We start from the raw sequence: 16,024 nt of genomic DNA on the forward strand, positions 1-16,024 counted from the left end.
TGCCACTCGATGGCCATCAGTATCAGATAGCAGTAGAACAAATACCTTCATTTCCCGGTTTCAAAATTTCTGTTCTAAATTCGCTCTGATTGGGATCAAGGAAAACATCACTACATCGGACTACCATACAAAAAGTATTCCAGAAAAAGGTCGATTCCAAAACTTATAGAAACAAGAATCGGGCACAGGCGCCCTACTCTCCACAGCTCTGTCTTCAAAAAAATTGGCTCCTGGAATGTAGTAGTGGACTAGTGGTTAGTGACAAGATTGGTTAGCCTTTGAGAGCTGCAGTTCCATGGCGCCTTTCCTTCTTGTAGCGAGATTGATCTGGATCGAAGCCACCTTCCTCTGCACCGTAGACAGCCCATGATGGTGTCAGAGCCATGTAATCACAGCTCTTAAAAGGCTTTCCAGATGTCACCTGCATTAGTGAATGAATGTCAATTAGATGTGCAAACTATGTTCTTATCTGTATCACATCTTAATCTGTGCAGACAATGGTGTGGGAGCACCACATCATTATACTCCCCCACCGTCAATTTTTCACCCAATGGAGCAAATGTATATAGAGAAAAAGATAGCAGTGCACAATACGAGAAGGATAACATAGTAGTACTGTCTTGAATGTGGACTTCATAAGCATAGGTTAACAACTTCATATGCACCTATTGTTTTTTTTTAACAACATATGGACCTATTGTTGGTTCAGTACTCAAGCATCATAAAATTTCCCAAAAGAACATAGTAATAAAACATGTTAGGATATGACACAAGTAAAAATGTGTGCAAAAATACGATAATTTGTGTGCACAACAGCTCCAGTGCATGATCATACTTTTGCACAATTCTTTTTGCATGTCCCATATTCTAACATGTTGCAATGCTGTAATTTGTTTGTCTTTTGGACAAGTGAATCATACAAGTAATAGTTGCTCGTGGACATAAGCTCATAGTTCCATTTGCCCATTGTACTAGTCAGGTTCATTTGTTAGACTACCCACAAATGATGCATATAGAATATTAACTACTTTACCGACACAGTAGCTCAATCCCTTTTTTTTTAGAAACATCCAGCATTACTTATTCGTGAAGAAAGCTCACCAGTTCATGGAATCGGTCATAATCTATCCATGTATGCCATTTGCCATTGATCTTAAACTTATCCACCTTTGCGAGTAGGACACAGCATGAATGCACATGCTCACAGGCTAATTCGTATACACCGCCACTTTTTGATGCCAACACCTCGGAGAATTCTTTTACATCAGCATGCCAGGGTACATTCTCCATGGTCAACTTTGAAGTTGCTGACCTGTATGCATCAGCGTTACCATAAAACATCAGGTGAGGAAATCAGCAAAGAAGCCAAACCATAATCAGCAGGTCATTTTTTTTAAGGCACTTACGAGCCACAGTATGTTACACCCTTGATTTCAATGAAATCGGGTTGCCCAAGGTTTAGTAAGTTCGCATATGCATCTATTTCTTCTGCATTCCAGCCTTTGACCAATGTCAGTCGATATACTGTTCGTTGATCTTTGTCATGCAAGGACTTGAGTGAATCCTAGTTCAGTACCAAAAGTAAATAGAACAAAGTAATAGAGTTAGTATTTGTACACCATAATTTCATGTTGTGCATCTGCAAACATATCTGCATGTATACCAGAAAACGCTCCCAGAAGTCTGAAAAAAGTGGCCGGTCAACAGCCTTCAAGCTTTCTTTTGTAGCTGCATCCACACTGACATATAGCTGCAACCATAAGGCATTAAAATTATGAATTATCTCTAAACGTGTTGTTTTGAGCACAGACACCAAGAACTGGCTTAATTAGAATCTATTGAGAATATGACCTGGGTTATCGGTTTCAGCGTCTTGATCTTTTCAGGAAATTGAGCATTTGTAACCAGAAATGTAGATATGTGTCTGCGATGTAGGTCATCAACCAGAGTATTTATCTCCGGGTACATAATTGGTTCACCAACAAGAGATAATGCACAATGTCTAGGAGATAAACCCTCTGCTAGCAGTTCTGGCTTTACCCCTGAAAGAAAAGAGAGCAAGAAAAATTATAATTGAAGACTACAGTGTATTGCTTGCTGATACTATTATGGAACTAACTAATATTACTGCCGGCAGCCAGGAACTCTGTATTATGTAGAGCCTAAATTCCCAGCACGGCAGGCAGTGTACATTAATAAAGACTTACAGAAGTTAACAGTTAATTGGTCCTCGCATATCTTATTGGAACATTTTTACCAACATAACTACTGTTGTAGGCATGAAAACCTTCTTAAGGCTGTATCTGTATCCTTTATAGGCAAGTTACAGATGTTTTGCCATGGATGTATTTGTTGTTTGGGCAGTAGAATATGCAGTGGATTTTCACTATTCGAGAATTACTTTAATAGGAGTTGGGAGGATATGCATACCCGGTACCCCTTTCATCTGCTTAACCATCTTCCTGTGTTCATCAATTGCGGTATTAACAATGTCAAGAGGGTCATCCATCTTCCACTTCCAACTCTTCCCAACAGGATTTGTGTGATGCCTCCAACAGAACACACACTTATTTGCACAAGCCAAACTTGGAGTTGCCTCCATGCATCTACCAAATTGAGCATATAACAAAAAATATTATATGTAATAGGGTACAGTACAAATAATTGTCTTCTAGAACAACTCTAAGTAGTACAATATGTAAGAAGTTAACTAAGATGAACATATATGATTAACTGCAAAGTCCAAATGTCCAACCATCTACTCCCTCCGTTTCATAATTCTTGTCTCAAATTTGCTAAAAAATGGATGTATCTATTCCTAAAAAGTGTCTAGATACATGTAAGATTTCGACAAGAATTATGGAACAGAGGTAGTACTTAACAATCATTCCAAATACCATGTTACAGAAATGGAAAAAAAATCACCTGTGGCTTTCTATGCCATAAAATGAGTGCTTGTAACACCCTCCACGACCTCGGAGTTGTGACTTTGTCCATCTACAAATCTTTACCCCACTGTGAGAACCAACAATTTTGTAGCCCTGGCACAAATATGGAGCTTGATTATACAGGGTGTAGATCACAATATACAGAATAAATATACAGACTAAGCAATATCAACTACTGGCGATAAGTATCAACTATTAGCCCCATCTATACAGAGCATGCTTGTACCTTACAAGCAAGGACCGCACAGGTGTGAGAAAAAACATACAACCCTAGTGTTAACCAACACGTCTGGCATCAGAAAAAGTTGTCTTGATATAATCAAGAGCTTCAAACATAATCTTGACTACCTGCTTCAACAATCTCATTCTGTCATAACAAATTACCAAACTAACTATTCTACAGTAAGCATTAGTTCTATTAGCACACGGGCAGACCTAACTTACAGGCGCCCGTATGGAGCGGGCAGTTTTGTACAGCAGTGACGTAGGGCAAAAAGGTAACATAGTTCAGGAAATGCATGGGATGGATTTATCTAAGGAAAGTACTTCATTTAATGCCTTGATCTGCTTACGAATAATAATCTGCCTCAGTCCCCAAATATCTTAAAATTGCTATAAATCCTCATCAGTGATGTATGCTAGGTACACAAAGATCAAACAAAACTCAATTGATATACTCCTTCCGTCCCATATAAGTGACTCAAATTTGCCCAAATATGGATGTATCTATACCTAAAAAGCGTCTAGATACATGTAATATTTTGGCACTTAATATGGGGCGGAGGGAGTACTTAATTTCCGTTATGTATATCCAACTTGCTATCAAGGTTTCGAGTTAGTGTGCCTCTCGCATATGAAATCAAGAAACTTCCTATTGCCCTAAAGCTCTGATCCACAACAGGAATCGTGCATTATGTAAAACAAAATGCAAGGACAACTTGATGCTCACTTGCTTCTCTAAGCTTGTCCTGATGATCGGAGTGACCATCTCCCTCGCACCATTCTCTGCTCCATTCGGCAAACCCGCCACCTTCCCATTCTGCCTCCTTGCTGTCGCCTTGCCAGCAAGGTCTTCCATGTCAACCTCCCCATTTACCACCTCCTCCTCCTCCTCGTCATCATCATCATCATCATAATCAGACTCCTCCCCTTCCAACTCCAGCTCATCAAATCCACCGCTCTCTCCGTTGGCCCCATCTTCAACCTCCTCCCCGTTCGCCACCCTGAGCACCTTCCCACACCACTCCTCGAACACGATCTCAAGGTCCCCGTCATCCACGTCGCCCTCTACAACGGGTATCACCTCGACGGCTCCCAGTTCGCGCAGCAACCGCGAGAAGCTCCTGGCGGCGGCGTTGAAGGTGTCCCCGTAGGCCCGGGACCCGACGCCGAATATGGCGAACCGGACACGGGAGAGGAGCAGCGCCCCGGCGCGGAAGTCGGCTGCGGACTCCGCGAGCCAGCGCGCGAGGAAGGCAGCGGCGGGAGGGGGGGCGCCGGCATCGTGCGTGGGGAGGACGAGGAGCAGCAGCGGGACGGAGGGGAGGTCGTCCGGGTCGAAGGCGGCCGCGTCGGTGGGGCGGGCGTCCACGCCAGCGTCCGCGATACGGCGGGAGAGGCGCACGGCCAGGGTCTTGGAGGTGCCGGTGGCCGAGGCGTAGAGCAGCGTGGGGGTGGGGGAGGCGGTGGGGGAGGGGCTGCGTCGGAGGCGGCGGAGGCTGATGGACTTGTAGAGGAAGAAGAGGGAGGAAGAGGAGAAGAGGAGGAGCAGGGCGAGGTGGGAGGTGGCGGAGGCGGTGGTCGCCGCCGGGAAGGGCGGCATCGCGGCGGGTTTGGGAGCGTGGGGTGAACTGGGGTTTGGGGGAGGTTTGCCGGTTTGGCCCCTTGGGTGGGTTTTTTGCCGCTACCTTCAGCTCTGGGCTCTCCTTGGCACCTTGCTGAAGTGCTTCTTTCTTTTCTTTTTGAGGGAATGCTGAAACTGATTTAACCGGAAAAAAATTAACGCTAGTTTCTTTTCAGTTTTTTTCTTTAGCAGAAGGCTGACTTTACTGATTGAAATAATCACAGTACAACAAGTAACTCCAGTGTTGTTGGTGAATTGTCAAGCTCTGTACAATTGTAAGTTGATGTTCTTGAAACACAAATGCAGCAAAGTAACAGGACAGTGCCACAGTGGATTCAGAGAAAGCATTTCTTTCCCCAATTCTTCTCAAGATGACCATTATGTTACACAATACAGCTTTGTTCAAGTTTTGCACACTGTTACAACTTTCAAGAATACCAAGCAAGTTCAAATTCTACGATCTTTACATGTTGTTACATCTTTCAGGAACACCAAACAATTGTGCAGGTTTAATTACATCCTTTAGTCTTTACACATTGTTACAATTTCCAGAAACAACAAATTCTATCTTGTACAGCCCCATGTTGCCAGGATCCAGGACTGGTTCCAAGGAATCCTCTATGTCTGAACCTAGAGCTGGATGCTGTTGTCAAAGATGAACTTGACAAGTGTGACACGAACCGCAACCTGCCAACAATCGTGTGCTCAAACTCAGGCGTAGATGGTCGTGGAAGGCAAGGAATGAATAAATCGTGTGTCTTTATCCCAGGTTAACAACCAGGGAGAATCAAAACTGCACCACTTCAAAAAATTGGTGTGCTGGAGGCCTTGTGGTTCGACAGATTAGCTCATGGCCGCCATGTTGTTTTCTTTACAGACATGATGCCCTCCTTGTCCTTTCTGAAGGTCATCACAATTTCCCAATGCAGTGATCTCAAAATTGCCTCCAATGGGTCAAGAATATCGAGCTTTTCCCGGATGATGGCCCAACCTCCAGGTCTCAAAATACGGTCCATCTCAACCAAAATCACAATAGGTTGCTTGCATCTACATTATGCAAGCAATATCATACCACACTATAAGAACACCAACCATTATACAAAGTCCAAGTACGGCAGTCCTTTCAACAACATACCTGTTCTTCAAGCGTGAGAATAAATGGTCAGCATGAAGAAGATCGTAGGACCTTGGATATGTGCTAAATGGTTCGCACCAATCATGATAAACACCAATCAGCCCGCGCTCATAGATTACAGGTAGAGTATCTGGAGCATGCACGGGAACAACATTCATGACCCAAACTTTTTTGGATGACAAAGCCGCAGCAAATCTGCAAGGAAACAATCACAGCTAATTCATGACGTGTTGTAGTATAAAGTAACATTACTTATTATTAAGAGCAAATCTATTTATATTTTTGGAATTAAAAAGGAGAGTGTACCCTCCATATACAGCTTTCATATCCAGTACGTTTCGAGTATTTGACCAATCAATGCCCAAGCCATCCAGATACGATTTTTCAACAACGGCCTTCCAATGGTTATGATCAGCAGCCACCCTTGTTTGCATGTCGCCAAGCCAGTCAGGAAAAGTCTCGAGCCTCTTGGGCCACTCTTCAGGCCACTCACTACCTCTTTCTTCAATATCAGCAGGGGCTTTGTGCAGGCAGTGCTTGATTGGAATATACCTGCAAAGGAAAATCAAAGCTGCTGTTTTACAAGGCAAACACACACTAGTGTGCATAATAAATTAAGGAAACACCATACCGAATAATCCAACTACTTACCATGCAGTAGCTTTGTTTTGATCTTCCTTGCAAAATGGAGGATCTTTTCTGGCTCTCAGATCATATTCCTCATTTGAGGCTGGTCGTTGAAATATTTTTACTCCAAGCTCACTGACATCATCACTATTGTAAGCTACTGCGTTCCAACAAAGCGCAGTCATTGAAGCTGATATTCCTGGAAAAGAAAAAAACAATTGGGGTGGGGGGCGTAAATAGGGAAGTTCTTCAAGATTTTTTTAATAGAAACGAAGAAATTTAAACTAATTTTGAGGAAATATAACAAGACTACTAATGGTACCATACAAGTTGAGCTAATCTGCATGCTTGGTCGGTTTATAGTGACGTTGTTTTTTCAGTAAGAGTAAAGTGCATCAAAAGTCCTCAAACTATTTCTCGTGTCTCACGTAGGTCCCAGAACTGTAATATCATCGTGTAGGTCCTTTGAAGTATATTGAGTGACTCATCCAGGTCCAAATCAGCCCTGAAATACTTCCTCTTTTTCACAAAGAATGGTGTGCACACATTTCAAGATTTTGCTTTGACCAACAATTAGACTAATCATATGAGGATTATGTGCTACAAAAATTATATCATTGGATTCGTATTTAGAAAACGTTTCTAACGGTATAAATTTATAACACATAATGTGCATATTAGTGGTCTAATTGTTGGTCAAAGTTTGACCTCGAAAAATGCATGTGCCATTCTTTATGAAAAGGAGGGAGTAGTTCCAGTCAACGGTCAACATGCCAGCTGATTTCAACTAAATTGGACCTAGATGAGTCACTAAATGTACTTTGACGACCTAGATAACGATTTCCGGAGTTCTCCAGGACCTACATGAGACACCTGGAATAGTTCAAGGACCTCTTGCGCACTTCACTCTTTCAATAATTATAGCCTTTTCTGCATACATAGTATCGTGGCATACCTTTTTCACTCTCGAGGTCACCATGCCTGCTCGATATAATGAAGTATCCTCCTGGGCGAAGGATCCTATTCATCTCTAGGAGAAGCTTTCCACCTAATCCGTACAGTATGTAGTGTTTTTCGAGATGTGAGTAACACAAGATAGTGAAGTTCTCGGTCTAAAGAGAGGAATGAAGCATCAAATACATACCATTAGAATGCCATGCTATGTTGCATTCACTGCAGTGAATAACATCAAATGCACCACTAGGAAAGGGTAATCTTCTTGATCCCAGACTGCCAACTGTTGCTGGGATGCCACGTTCGAGGGCAACTTGCGCAAGATCAGTTTGTTCATTCGCAAGGCCTAAAGATAGTGTAATCACATCCTTCTCAAGTAGAGCGACTCCAAATCCAGCACTTTTGCACCCGATGTCCAATGCTACGCGAATATTTTTACCCCAGTCAATATCAGGTGCCATCTGTGTGACAAACAAGGTATCGTGTAGATTGTTTTAAGCACTTGGTACAAATATAAAAATATTCGTAATATATTTTCAAAACGTGAATAGTGATAAATCTTCAATTTCCAAAGTCAACCAATCTGTTCCAGTATCTGTTGTCATGTAACAGTGTAAGAATTGAATTTTTTGAATCTGTATACCAGGACACAGAATGCAGATCAATTGTAAGTGACTTCACAATTGATTGGAGCAACCTAGAAATGACCTATCAGAAATCAAGAAACCTATTGGCGCATTAACTCGGAGACAAAGTTTAAACCAAAGAGACGAATTGCAATCTCAATATATCCACCAACCATGGTGGAAGTCATCCGAACGGGGTCACTGCTAAGACAATAATCGTCTTCCATGCAAACAAAGCTATGTACATAGATTTGCCAAATATTGGTTCCATATTTACATTTATAATCCCATGTTTCTGCTAAACGATTTTTCTAGTTGTTACTACGCTAATTTAGAGTGCAAGTTAGTGACAAACGTGCAAATTTTGATTTAAAAGCATTTCACTACTAGTCACTAGTAACTGCAAAGTGCTAGAGCTCTATCTGCATACAACTACCATCCAGTTAAAGAAAATGACAAAGATCACCATTCATTACCTCGTCAATTGATTCAATATAATGGCTCGCGCCACCTTTGAACTCTGATTCCTCCGGTGGGAACACAAGGTGCTCACCGGTCCGATTCAGCCAGCTGTGGCCCTTGGCATAACTTGCCAACCTAGGATGCCCAATATTCTCGTACCAAACCTGCAGCCATAAGTGCATAACAAAAATTCACCACACAAGAACAACCAAAGCAGCAAAAACACAAGAATTTACATCAAACTGTGTTCGACTCGGTCACCTTCTCCTTCCTCTCCGGCCATGGAACAGGCGGTTTATACTCCTTCGGCAGTGACACCAGGCATGTCACCGGCGACCTTGGGCAGCTCCGCTCGTGGTGCCTCTGGCTCCCATCCGCATCGAAATCCACGCAAGGGATGTAGTGGTGGCCGCTCTTGGCGCTGCACTGCTTCCAGTGGTAATGCGCGGCTGGGCTGAACAGATGCGGGAGTTTCTTCTTCTCCTTCGAAGGATTCCTCTTCGCCGCCTCCGGGTCCTCCTCGTCGCCGTCTAGCTCACTCGACTCGTCGACCAAATCCAGCTCCGGCGCCTTCTCATCCTCCTCCTTAGGCGCCTTCCCGGTGTTCTCCCCGTTGTCCTCCGGCACGGACAATTCCACCTCCTGCTCCTGTTCCTCCTCCGGCTCTGTCTCCGTCTCCGTCACCGGCTCCGGCCCCTTCTCATTGGGTTCTTGATCGGGTCTCAGAGCCGGCTCGGTGAGATTTGTCTTCGACGCCGTGGCATCAGGCGAGGGGGTAGCATTGGGACGGTGGGAGTGGGATCTGGTTGGGGAATGGCGCTTCTTGTGGCCGCGGGAGCTCCTGGTGGCGTGGGGCTTCCCGTGGCTGCCGCTGGTGCGGTTGCGGGAGGCGGTCGGCGGCTCCGCGATCTCGGCGGCGAAGTAGGTGCGCTCGGTGGAGATCTGCTGGGAGGCTGAGGTCGGGGAGAGCGTGGTCCATACGATGACGAAGGAGAGGCCGAGCGCGATGGCGATCGAGACCTTGGCGGCGAAGCCCAGCGGCGGGCGCCTCCTCCACCAGGCCACGAGGGCGGAGGGGCGGCCGGGAGGGCCGCGGAACACCGTCATCCGGCGGCCGCGGCTGTCGGTGGAGCGGAGCAGAGTGGTTGGCGCTGGACTGTGGGGGAAGAGGGAGAGGAAATCCGGGAAGAACAAGTTGGTTGCTGCTGTGCTGGCTGGCTATTTTTCTTCTTTTTTTCCCACCCTTTTTGGTGATGTATTTTGTAAACTTTTTTCCCTTTGAAGAAGAAATCGTGTCTTTGTGCATGGTTAGTCAGTGGTCAATTAATAACGCTTGGCATACCAGTCTCCAATGAGTGAGCTTAGAGTGCACGTGTTAAGATTTAACAAGTGTTGGTACATCTCCAGGTTTTTCATGACATAGTGCAGTTACACCGTGTTAATTTTGAAAAATAAAAAATGTTTTGTATAGAAAAAGCACAACGTTCATTTTGTAAGAATTATATTTGCATGATGTCACGCGACAAAACTTTTTTGGATGTAGGACAACAAAATATAGTGGTGGTCAAAACGCCATTTTGTTGACTTTCAAAAGAAAAAGAATAATGAAGTGCCCACTCTTTTGAGAATTGAGAGATGATCGATCTAAGAAATTTATAAAGTTCTCCGTACACGGTACAAACGTTACTCCCTTCGATTCATAATAAACGTCGCTGATTTAGTTCAAAGATGTACCAAATCAGCTACACTTACTATGAATCGGAGGAAGTATGTAATAACATTGTACTACGGAATATATTACTTTCTCCGTTCCAAAATTAGTGTCGCAATTTTTTTTCAATATGAAAATGAAACGTTTCTATATACACGCTTATTTAGATAAAATTGTGACATTTATTTTGGAATGGAGATACTCGAATATATACACAATCTAGTTTGTTACTCACTATGGATTGTTGTCATGCTTTTAACCGCGAATCGACAGCGACGGAACTATTTGTTCAAACAAGGGATGGTATTTTTTGTTGTTTGAACATATACCTGCGCATGGGTGGCCTGGCCCGGCCGGCCCGGTCCGAAGACCGACGTCCCGGGCCGGGCTTGGGTCTCACTTTTCCGTCCCAAGCCCGGCCCGAAAGCCCAAAAAAAACCGAAATGACTAAAAAAGAGTATTTTTAAGAAAAAAAGTTATAAAAATCATTTATTTATTCCGAAAATAGTTATTTTAATTCTTAAATAGCTTATTTTCAGGATTTCGGGCCGGGCTTGGACTTTAGGTTTGACCGTCGGGCTTTTATGAAGCCCGGCCGGAATTTGCCCAGGTATATTTGAACAGTACTACTCGTACTTGGGAAGGAAAACAGGGGAGGTCGGTGAGTGAGCTGGACACGCCACCAACAGGGTGATGGGCAGTCTTGAGAGAGGGAGAGAGGAGCTGATAGGCATAGACGGCCTTTTTTACTTTGGAAAATCCAAATGAACTGTTCGTTCGTAAATACGATATACGTATACGTCGATCTCACGACATAGCACATCTGGGATTGAGAATATTATTTTAATTATTTTTCTTGTGTGTGGACTATAGTGCTATCTATTCGAGATGTTTCGATGTTGCTTACACGTTTGATATTGGGCTTTCCAAATCGCCTAATTTTTAGTCAGATAACGATTGACTCAATCCGTCAGATCTGGTTTGTGTTTCAAAGTTCGGAACGAACTATGGAGATGGAGAGTGGGGATGTCGTCCAGATACTAATCCAATGTTTCTGATGCGTCGATTGAGATTTAAACATTTTATTTTAAAATCAAACACATGAGGTATTTGGTGCTCGTGCTACTACGTTCGTTTCTTAATATAAAATGTTCTAACCTTGGCCTATATCAAACGTCTTAAAATTTAAACACATTATAGAGAAGTATATTCATTTCTATATAAAATACAAAATAAGTATATTATGAAGATACATGTCATCACGGATATTTGGAGTTATAGACGTGACGTACTCTTTAGTATTGGCCACATACTCTACCCATCCCACCCAACCCAATGTTTCTCTCTAGTATTTGTAATTCTTTGCCCTTTAGGCGTGTACAATGAGTTGGTGCCAGTCTTTTGGTAACGAGATGTATACGTAAGATAATTGTTGATGCGAACTAAAGAGGAATGGAAACGACAAGGATCTTCTCTTGACTAACTAAGAGATGATGTCTCCATAAGAAGAATAAGACAATTTTGCATGCACAAGTTTTCATGTTTTCGTAGTACTCCGTAACATTCTTTTAATTAATTGTATTTGCTAGGTACTATCATTATAGGATATGGTACATCCCCTGGGTGACAGCAGAAACAATCCCTGCCGATCGCACACAGTTGGCTGGAAACAAAAGGCGTCATGGACGATGTTGTCGCGCCCGGAATTAACCGATCTGGCCGGCGTCCCGAGCGGGGCACGTGCTTGTCCTCTCCGCTCGACAGCTCCAGTCGTCTCGTCTCATCTCCTCATCTCCCTCTCCCCCACGCTATTAATGAGCAACCCGACGACACACACCCCGGCTCGCCGTCGCCGTCGCCGTCGCGCCACAGTTCCCGGCCGCGCCGACGTACGCTACGCATGCCCGCGCGCCCCGCGGAAAAACACGCATCACACACTACACATCTGACAAGCCACAGGTGGTCGATCGATGAAACGGAACTGGGTAAGCCCATGTGGACGTGTGGTCCTCTTTCCCCTTATCCCCTCCTCCCGGCCGCTTCGCCTGATCTCCATACAACGAGCGATCGACGTAAAGTGAGCTACAGAGGTTTATCATCGACCCAACAAACGTCTTCGGTCGATCCTCACTACACGCTGCCGCCCGGCCCGGAAGCTGGTGCCGCTGCGCGCTATATATGCCGCTGGCTAGGCACATTGTGTGGCCGGCTGGCCTCTCGCGCGCTGTACCTCCTCGTGTCCAGGAAATCAAGCAGAGGCCGCCCAAGCCCCCGCTTGATCGATCATGTCGTCCAAGGAGGAAGAGGCGAAGGAGACGCCGCGCGGCGGCGGGAATGGCGAGCTGGCGGCGGCGATGGAGCAGCTGGCGGCGGAGGGGGTGCGGGCGCTGCACGCGCGGGCGGAGGCGGAGTGGGGACCCGTGCTGCGGAGCGCGTGCCAGACGGCGGCGGCGCGGGCGCTGTGGGCGGCCGCGGTGCGGGACCCGGCGGCAGGGGTGCTGGCCGGGGAGCGGTGCCTGAGGGGCCTCCACGACAAGATGATGCGCGACGAGAGGGCCGGGGCGCGCGAGGTGTCCGGGGTCATGGTCGCCGTGCGCACGCTCTGGTTCGACGCTCGCCTCCAGGCCGCCGTCGCCTCGCTCGGCGCCGGACCGCTGCAGGTCGTACTCCTCGGCGCAGGTTCGGCTTCGTCCTCCTCTGCAACCATTCATCACGCTTCAAATGCAGTGCATGTACCATATCGTATAATACTTGGAATTAGACGACGACAAGAAGACATTTCGTAATTTATCTCGTGTCATCTCTCCGCGATAACATTTAACTCTGTTTTTAGTGTCTACTTCTAATCCGGCTGGAAATTACTTGTCTCTAAGAATCAGGCTGAGATTGCTGGTCTGTGCCATGTTAAATTTATTTTATAAATTACTGTGAAAAAATGCAAAAAAAAATATTTTCTCCTATCCATAATAAGTGTCGACGATTCGATACAAAGTTAACACATTTTAAAACAGACGGGATTATAAGAATCCACATGTTGACTTTTAAAATTTGAGTGGTTATACATTTTAGAAATTGCACACAACTAATTAGTACTTACAAATATCTATTTATCAGTCTATTTTATCAAGAATAGCAGACCCGTTTTAACTGAAAATTTTGCCACATCTCTTAGCACCCGTCATGCTAACGTCGTATTTATAGTAAAGTTTCACGAAGAAGAAAATATGAATCATTATCACTTAGCATCAACTACTAAGCTTGTCTTTGGTGATAAGCTTAGCAGTACGACTTTTCTTCTTTCATCACATTCCTTAATTAATTAATTAGGATGATGGCAGCAACCTCCTCTCTAACACTTGGCTTCTCTTGGGTACAATCCTCTAACGATCATGAGTTTTAGGTTGTGCTTGCTATCTCAAACAATTGTTTGGCTTGGTGATAGACTCTTTGTACTCAACCTATGATCTCATCCCTTGAGTACCATTGGTGTTAACCTATTCTGTTGGCGATAGCTTACTTGTAAATCTGATGCATGAAGAAGTTGTGGAAAAATCTATAAACCTATTTTGGCAGGTCCTATTATTCCACTAAAGTTGTTTAAAGTAAAATATAACAACCATTGCTCACGATTTCAGCTCATATTTTATTGTAAACATCTGTAAATATATGTATCTACAATTTTGGTAAGATAAGTAACAGCTAGTCAAGGTGACAAACGCCAAAAACATGTCTAACAAAACAAGATTGCCATAATACACTAGGATACCAAACAGACCTTAAAAGGTAAGCCTGCAATAGCAGTTTCGGGTGCTGTTGTTCATGACTTGGCCGGCCAGATTTCTTCCACGCTGCCCATTTTATATGTGGTCCACTTTTTTGGGGCTATATTCAAAATGAAACAGAAACCCTGGTCCTAGCACAAGAGGTTGAAAGATACAAGGTCCATGAAAGACGTCATCATCGTGACGCAGACAAAAAAGGGAAGCAAAACGGAAACAATTGTGGTTTGCAACGGAAACACCCGGCGAATTTACAGCAAGAACAAAGCTATCCAGCAACGTAGGGTTGTAGGCACTCTGAGTGCTATCTGTCCAGTCTCCAAAGAGCACAGGAGACAGGACACATCAACTTCATGTCTTCAAAGACACTGGAATTCATGTCCTACAGGCTGTTGGCATTTGCTGTTAGATACTTTCATCACTTGGCACCATGTAGAGCACATTTTGTTGGCATCTACCTACCTACGGAACTAAAGGATACACAAATGTGCATTATGTCCTCCATACAAATTGGCATTCTCTGTTACACACTGGCATAAGAAACCTCCATTTCATTAGCTACAGGTAACATGTGAGCATTTATATATAGAAACCCAAAGCCCAAGAAGAGAACTTTCCTTTGGATACATGAAAATTCATCGAAATTTTCTATGTAATAGTATTCAACAATGTCAATGAGGCTTATCCTTGAATTTTCTAATGTTTTTCTCAGGGATTGCACAAAATTCTAGACAAAACATATATATACCGCATTTTGCATCTCGTGGAACAAGTAGAGTTGTACAGGTAAATCCTAGCATTTTTCATTTAGATACATGACATGGTGAAAATCCATCAGTGAATTCAACAGTGCTTCTGAACTTAACTTCTAATATTTTTCTGAAGAACTGAAAAAAAAAACCCTGCTGGGCCAAGATGTACAACATTTTGCAGTTGATGAAGCAAGTAGGGATAAAATTATTTATCAGCAGATATGTTCATTTGTACAGCATTACACTTTGAGAAAAAAAAGACTGACTTGGATGAATAATATTTTCATAGGAATGGATGCGAGAGCTTATCGACTGAGCTGCCTAAAGGAATGCGCTGTATTTGAACTTGATTTCCCAGAGCTACTAGAAATGAAATCTGGCATTCTGCATGAAGCAATGAGTTCTACACATCATCAGAAACTCACCATGATGGCAAAATCATTGACCAGGGTTCCTGCCGACATACGAGATGCAAACTGGATGGCCAAGCTACAGAGCTGTGGGTATATTCCTGAAAGAAACACCATATGGGTTCTAGAAGGAATTCTCTATTACCTTCAACATGCGGATGCAATGCAAGTCCTCGAAACCATTGCAGGATGCCGCACCTCAGCCTGCACCGTCCTCTTGGCTGACTTCATGAACAAGAATGCAACGGCGCTCTCTCAGACGATGTACCATTTCTACCATGACAGCCCTGATCTGCTGCTCCCTTCGATTGGGTTCTCTCAGGCACTGTTGTCACAGATTGGAGATCCCGAAGCACATTTCGGTCTGCTAAATCATCCACAAAATCTATTTGATAAGCTGAGGAGATTGCCGAGATCAGTGGAGACAAATCCAGAGGATGGCACACCATGCTGCAGGTTGTATTTGGTGGAAGCCTCTGCTTCTCCAGATGATCATGCCACCTTATAGAACTTCACGGCCATTGGATCATTGTTTGAAATAATTAATTATGCCTCTTTCTTTTCCTCTGATTATTATTTGGAGAATTCATTAGCATTCTAACTCAGATGTGACTTTGTATAATACCTTTCAGTCTGAGATAATCTGCAAATCTTGTCGGTGAAAAGACATTCTTGAGAGGATCCTTGTCGTCAAGTAGCGAAGCGGCATTCTTCAGAATCAAACTGAATGTGCAGACCTAAAGGGTCATTCCATCAAACATCTAGAGTACCAAGATT

At 44.0% G+C, this 16,024-nt stretch overlaps 2 protein-coding genes across 2 annotated transcripts; one reads left to right on the forward strand and one right to left on the reverse strand.

Annotated features, from left to right (window-relative positions):
• Nucleotides 1–27: 27 nt before the first annotated feature.
• Nucleotides 28–9,800, reverse strand: LOC100846034. Its single transcript, XM_014896707.2, has 16 exons — nt 8,857–9,800; nt 8,610–8,759; nt 7,698–7,968; nt 7,509–7,601; nt 6,578–6,752; nt 6,233–6,478; nt 5,927–6,121; nt 5,643–5,838; nt 3,898–4,851; nt 2,926–3,041; nt 2,431–2,606; nt 1,852–2,042; nt 1,664–1,750; nt 1,407–1,564; nt 1,102–1,312; nt 28–421 (listed from the first exon to the last, which is right to left on the reverse strand). The coding sequence occupies exons 1-16, from the start codon at nt 9,700–9,702 to the stop codon at nt 272–274; spliced, it is 4,215 nt and encodes a 1,404-aa protein (XP_014752193.2). The 5' UTR covers nt 9,703–9,800; the 3' UTR covers nt 28–271.
• Nucleotides 9,801–12,453: 2,653 nt separating this feature from the next.
• Nucleotides 12,454–15,925, forward strand: LOC100835979 (putative S-adenosyl-L-methionine-dependent methyltransferase SCO7813). Its single transcript, XM_003559331.4, has 2 exons — nt 12,454–12,985; nt 15,127–15,925. The coding sequence occupies exons 1-2, from the start codon at nt 12,592–12,594 to the stop codon at nt 15,753–15,755; spliced, it is 1,023 nt and encodes a 340-aa protein (XP_003559379.2). The 5' UTR covers nt 12,454–12,591; the 3' UTR covers nt 15,756–15,925.
• Nucleotides 15,926–16,024: the final 99 nt, after the last annotated feature.

Source organism: Brachypodium distachyon, chromosome 1 (genome assembly GCF_000005505.3).
Source record: "Brachypodium distachyon strain Bd21 chromosome 1, Brachypodium_distachyon_v3.0, whole genome shotgun sequence".
Taxonomy (NCBI): domain Eukaryota; kingdom Viridiplantae; phylum Streptophyta; class Magnoliopsida; order Poales; family Poaceae; genus Brachypodium; species Brachypodium distachyon.